This window comes from Manis javanica, chromosome 17 (assembly GCF_040802235.1).
Source record: "Manis javanica isolate MJ-LG chromosome 17, MJ_LKY, whole genome shotgun sequence".
Lineage (NCBI taxonomy): Eukaryota > Metazoa > Chordata > Mammalia > Pholidota > Manidae > Manis > Manis javanica.
In genome coordinates, this window is record NC_133172.1 from 58,607,299 (window position 1) to 58,613,298 (window position 6,000).

Below are 6,000 nucleotides of genomic sequence, written 5' to 3' on the forward strand. Positions count from 1 at the left end.
ACACCAGCCTCTGTGCTGTGGGGACTTGGAGCAGTCTGGGGGCTGCCTGCCCTGGGGATGAGGCCACATAGTTCACTGCCCAGTCCAGCCAGATCTTCCCGCTTTTCCATAGAACCTGGGAACCTAGATTGTCCTGGTGTGGCCTCCTCATTTTGAAATGTTGGCTTCAGTTTTTTTTTACCACACTGCAGTGGTGAGAGCAGGCCCATTTGTAAGCTCTGCCTGGGCAGCAGGGAGTCACTAAGCACTGTTATGCAAGGAGAGCAGTGAGGAATTGTGTGTGTGCATGTGCAGGCGTGCATATGTGTGTGTGCGGTAAAAGATGACAAAGCCTGTGTACATAGGAAAGCTGGGGAGGGAGGCAGCGAAGGCAGGACACCAGGTAGCAGCCTCTCCCTACCGAGAAGGCAGGTAAGAAAAGGCCAACTGCCCAGGAACGGAGGAGAGGAAGCGCCCTGGGTAGCGGGGTGAGAGCGGGAAGGAGCTCTGAGGAACAGCGGGGGGAGTCCTGTAGTCTAGTGAAGCCCTGACGGGGACCTGCCCCCCAGGCGCCTGCAGCTGGCGCTGACCCGCTGCATTCACCCTGCCTGACTGCTGCAGATGCTCTCAGCAGTGGCAGAAGCCAGAGTAGCTGCCAGCCGCAGAGCCCACACGCGGTGCTGGACAGGGCGCCCGGACTTGCCGCGGTTTGCTACTTAATCCCTGGCACCGTCCTGTGAGCCAGTGACCGGACGCAGATTCGCTCCACAGATGAGGAGATGGGCTCCGGGTCCGCCTCAGGGCCCGTGGCCGGGAGGAGGCAGAGCTGGGCTGTGGCCCGCTTTCCCTGGGGAGGGCAGAGCTGCCCGCTGTGTTGTCCCTGGGGTCCCCCTGCGCGAAGCCCGGGAGCCCCAGCCGCCGTGCGGGCCCAGCCAGGCTCTGGAAGGGACTGACCCTTCTTCCCCCGCAGGCGAAGCTGCCCAACCTGAAGGAGGTGGACGTCCGCTACACTGAAGCCTGGTGAAGCCGCAACACACAATCCTTGACTAATAGCTGTAGAGCAGCCAGCCGGTCCTGGGGTCCCGCCACCTTGTCCTGGCTGGGAGAGAGACGGGGGAGTCTTTCTGGGGGTAGAGCGGGGAGGGGCTCGGGGGGGGGTCCGCCAGCACGCCCAGCCCCCGCCTGATTCTTTTAGCTTCGTAATTGGAAACCTTGACCTGATCTAAAATGGACTTTGTAGCAACCAGAGGAGCGCCAGCAGGTCGGGAGGGGTGGGCGGGGGGCTTGGGGAGGGGGTCCCTTGTGGATTGTCTTTGCCTTTGTGTTTAATGCCGTGTGGGAAAAGTCAACTGGATGCCACCATCACACAGTCCTGCTGGGCCTCCGGCCGAGGAAGGGTGCCCCCTCCTCAGAGGCCCGCCTGAGAGCTCGCCCCACGCGGGGCAGGAAGCCCCAGTCATGCCGTCACGCCGTCCTGTGTCCTCGCCATTGCTATGCAAAGTGATTCTCGTTGTACATAAGATTTAAATAACGCGCCTATTTAAGAAATGTTGACAAATTGCGGGTCTGGGACCTGCCTCTTATTTATGAAGTCTCTGACCACCCCCCACCCCCGCCCCGCCTGCCCTGGCGTGTCATACTGTATAAACCAGTCAGCTGTCGGGGGAGTGGTAGTATTATTGTTATTTTTTTAAAGGAAACAAACAGACAAAAACAAAAACAAAAAAAAAAAAAAACCACCTCCTTGGAAAATTAATTGCTTTGTCGTCATGGGGTCTGTATGCTCACACTCTCCCGCCAGCTGTCCGTCTGCCCCCTGCCCGTCCGTCTGCCCCCCTGCCTGCCCGCCTGCCGGTGTGTCTTTCTGATTCCCAGGTGTCTCCAGCATCCTCGCAGGGTGGGGGTCAGGCTGGGGGAGGAGAAGTGGGGTCCCCACATTGTAGTCTCGCTCCTCTAAGGCCCCAGCTTTCTCTCGGCCCCCTTTACACGTTTGGAGGGGTGGGTGCTAACCTGTCCTCCCCAGCCCGGCCCCTCCCCGGAGGGCTCCCATCTCCGGAGGCCTCTGTCCCTGACCCGACTCCCACCTGTGGCCCCTCGCCATCCTTGCCTCTCGTGGTCGCCTCTGCATGCCCGCCTCTTTGCATGGTCTCTTGGGAGAAGAGAGAGATGTCGTCTCCTCCAGCCTGACTGCCCAGCCCGACTGCCCAGCCCTCCGCCCCATGAATGTGACCACTGCAGCGCAGATGCCCCTTCTGTCCCCACACCTGCCCCAAGACAAACCAACCTCCATGTCTTTCGTAATTGTAGGCTTTTTCTTAACAAGCCCTCACTGTACAGAACAGCCCCTCTATGGTTTACTTGGGTCCCCTCCCTGCCAACCCCCCTTTTCTGTTGGTTTAGCACAAATACCGCCCCCTCCGGCACCTCCAGACCTAACCCCCCGTCAATGTAATTGTTTTATATATATATTTAATCTTATTCAATGGAAACCATGCTTTTGTCGTTTTATACTTTGCTAGGTAGACTTTATTACCCCCCGACTATGCCCTCATTTTTTTAAAAAAGGAGAAAAAAAAAGAAATTGGGTTTGTCTTAATTCCTCTTACATGCCAGGTTTTCTTTCGTGTGTGCGTGCGAGTGTGCCTCGTTTTGTGTTCTGTTTTTGTTGTTGTTTTCTGTTGTTCGGTTTCACCCTCCCCACTCTGGTCCGTCTTTACAGCACTCTGGTGCAGGAAGAAGCAGAAACAAAAAAAAAAATTGAAAACGAAAAAAAAAAAAGAAGAGCCGAGACATGCCAGCCCTTCCCTTCGCACTGTTGCTTTTCCTGATGGTTAGTACTACTGTCACGTAGCTGTGTTCAGAGATGTGAAATACTTTCAGGCGAAAATAAACTGTAAGTGACTCATTGACACCAGCCTTTCTGTGTGACTGTGAGGGGGCCTTTCGAGGGAGGGGACGGGCAGGGAGCAAGACCCAGGCCAGGAGTCGGGGGCCTGGGGCAGAGCCTGAACACCCTGTCCCGAGTGTCCAGGGCTTCTTGCCCTCCGGGTGGTTCACACGGGGAACCAGGCCTTCCTTTGTCATGGGGCGTCCTGTGGCCTCAACCCACCAGATGCTGGTAGCAGTCTCCCCTGTCCAGTTGTAACAACCAGAAGAGTCCCAGACACTGCCCGGTGCCCCAGGGCACAGAGTCACCCCCAGGGACAGCCTGTCCCAGTGGTCTCGCCTGAGGTGTGCTGCAGGGCCTCATGGAAGCTCTGGGCCAGCGCCTCTCAGTCAAATGCGCCTTCTCACCTGGGGGGTCTCGGGAACATGCAGATGCCGCTTGCCAAGGTCTGGGTGAGGCCCGAGACTGCGTCCCCGGGAGCTCTGGGACCTGCTCACCCTGCTGGCTCACGGAGGGCTGTCTGAGTTCAACAGTCTATAGCTGTCCGTCCAGCCGCCCCTTCCCCAGGTGTCCTCTAGAGGCCGACTGGGTGTGTCCCAGTAGAAAGTTTCTTCTCGCCCTTCTCCCAACCCCGTTGACTTCCAGGGTGTCCCCACCCCGTAAGGGCATCACCCCTGCCCAGTGGCCCCTCCCTCGCCCCGCCCCACGTCCAACCCACCGCCACCCTGCCGAGGCCACTCTGGAATGCTCCTGAGCCACCTCCTTGTCCATCCGCACCTCCGTCTCCCCCACCCTAGGACCAGCTGCAGGTAGAGACGTGTGTGTGTACATGCCGTGTGCGAATCACCGCACCTGCCCCCTCTCTGACCTGTCTGCTCATAACTACCAGACGGGAGGTGGGGCCCTCCGAGCTGGCCTGGCCTCGGCGCCCCCCACGCTGTCCTGCATCGTTGGGGCTCTCCTGCGGGCCGGCTTCCCACTGGGCCTGGAGAACGCAGGCTACCTGGCAGGGGTGGGAGGCAGGAAGAGAAAGGTTTCTACCCTCATGCTTCCCAGCTTCGGTGCCCGTTCTGAGCAGCAGTGGCCTCCCTCTGTGAGCTTGGCTTCTCCAGGCAGCTGCCTCCGTGATTCCAGCTCGCAGAGTAGTAGACTCCCAGCCCAGCCCTAGCCTGGTGGGCCCCACGCCTCTGCCAGCTCCGGCGCCTCTCCTGCCCAGCTCGCCCACCCCTCTGGAAGGCCAGCCACTCCAGCTGTGCTGTGAGTCGGTGGTCAGTCCAGCAGAGACTCCTGGCCAGCTGGATCGCACGATCAGTTCTCCTCGCCCTTCAGACCTATGCATGGTAACAGCTCCCTCTGCGTTAGCTCCTGGGAACCTCAGTTTCCCCTGTGGAATCCCTAACTGCAGCCCTGCCTTCCCCTCCATGGCTAGCCCTTCCTTCATTCCCACTGGAATCCCACCTGAGTGGGCCTCCTATTTCATGCCAAAACCCTGTCTATTCCTGCCCCCAGCCATATGCAACCATAACTGATATGCTGGCCCCAGAGGGACCCAGTGTGAGCCCAGTGGAGCTCTAGGCCCTTGAGTTGGGAGGGATAGTCATCAAGAAATTTCAAGGCAAATCCTGCAACTGGGGGCAGGAAGAAGCACTCCCAAGGGAGTGGCTGCTGGAGTCTTAGAAACTGAGCGGTGCAAAGTACAGGCCAGCGTGATGCACATCTCAGTGCCTGCTTTAGAGTGAACTGTCCTGCGGTCACTTGGACTATGGTGTGAATGGTACTCCTTAGAGTTGTGCCATGTGGGAACCTGGTTAGGCAAGGTGTCATTTGGGTCTGACAGACTGCTCTAAAGCTTGCTAGGCTTTGCTAAAATTTTCCCTAAAGGCCAGCAGGGAAAGAGCTCAGAGAGCCTTGAAAAAGGGCCTGGCCTCCTCCATTCATGCTTTCATGCATGCATTTAACAATTCTTCATTGAGCGCCTGCTCCCAGCAGGACCCATGGAGGGTGCCAGAAAACATGCAAGATGTAAGAGATGTGGCCCTCAGTCTTCAGGGATCCATTGCCCAGGTGCACACTGGCAAAGCTGCAGCCCAGTACTGTGCAGCCAGTGCTGTGGCGGGCACAGAGGGTGGCCGCTAACCAGGCTTCGGGGGTCAAGGCAACTACCTGGAGGTGATGGCATTGTGAGAAAGAAGAATGAGGGCATTTGCCAATGTCATCCAAAAAGGGAAGGCGAGTGTGCAAAGATGTGGCCACAGACCTCATCTATGCTGGAACTGCAGATAGGGAGTGTGATGGGCATGGGAGGTGTTACTGCTGGGGTTGAACTGTGTCCCTTAAAAAGAGATGTGTTGAAGCCCTAACCTGAGAATGTGGCCTTATTTGGAAATAGGGCCTTTCCGGAGTAATCAAGTGAAAATGAGGTCATTAGGGTGGGCCCTAATCCATGGGATGGGTGTCCTAATACAAAGGGGAAAGTTGGGCCCAGAAGCAGACATGCACAGAGGGAATCAACAGGAGGAGACTGCACACTGGGAGAAGGCCACCTAAGGACAAAGGCTGGAGATTGGAGCGGATCGTCCGCACGTCAGAGACAGCCCGTGAGCCCCCAGCAGGGACAGGCACGGACAGAGGCCCCCACCGGCCCTCCGAGCAGCGCCTTACCTGGCATTTCTGGCCTCTGGCACTGAGAGAGAGGGCATTCTGTTGTGGTAAGCCCCCAGCCTGCAGCATTGGGTACGGCGCGTATCCGTTCTCTGGGGCAGCCTCACAGCACCACACACCTGGTGGCTTAACACGACAGAAATGATTCCCTCCTAGTTCTGGAGACCAGAAGTCCACAGTCGAGGGGTTGGCCGGGCCGTGTCTCCCTGATGACTCTAGAGGGGAAGCCTTTCCTTCTCTCGCAGCTTCTGGGGGCTCCAGGCGTCCCTAGCTCACAGCTGCACCCCTCCCAGCTCCGCCTCCGAATCACATGGCTTCCTCCTCTCCGTCACAAATACCCCTCTGCCTGTCTCTCGCAGGGACATCCGCCTTTGCATTAGGGCCTGCCTGACAGTCCAGGCCGATCTCATGGGCACATCCTTGACGCTATCCCATCTGCACAAGCCCTTCCCGGTAAGGCCGCAGTCGTAGGC

The 6,000-nt window shown here is 58.0% G+C and overlaps 1 protein-coding gene across 1 annotated transcript in view; it reads left to right on the forward strand.

Moving 5' to 3' along the window:
- The window catches only part of CMIP (c-Maf inducing protein), a 207,955-nt gene extending 205,067 nt beyond the window's left edge, over nt 1-2,888 (forward strand). Inside the window, exon 21 of the mRNA XM_036993750.2 lies at nt 950-2,888. Coding sequence (XP_036849645.1) covers nt 950-1,003 — 54 coding nt within the window. The 3' untranslated portion in view covers nt 1,004-2,888. The remainder of the gene's footprint in view (nt 1-949) is intronic.
- Nucleotides 2,889-6,000: the final 3,112 nt, after the last annotated feature.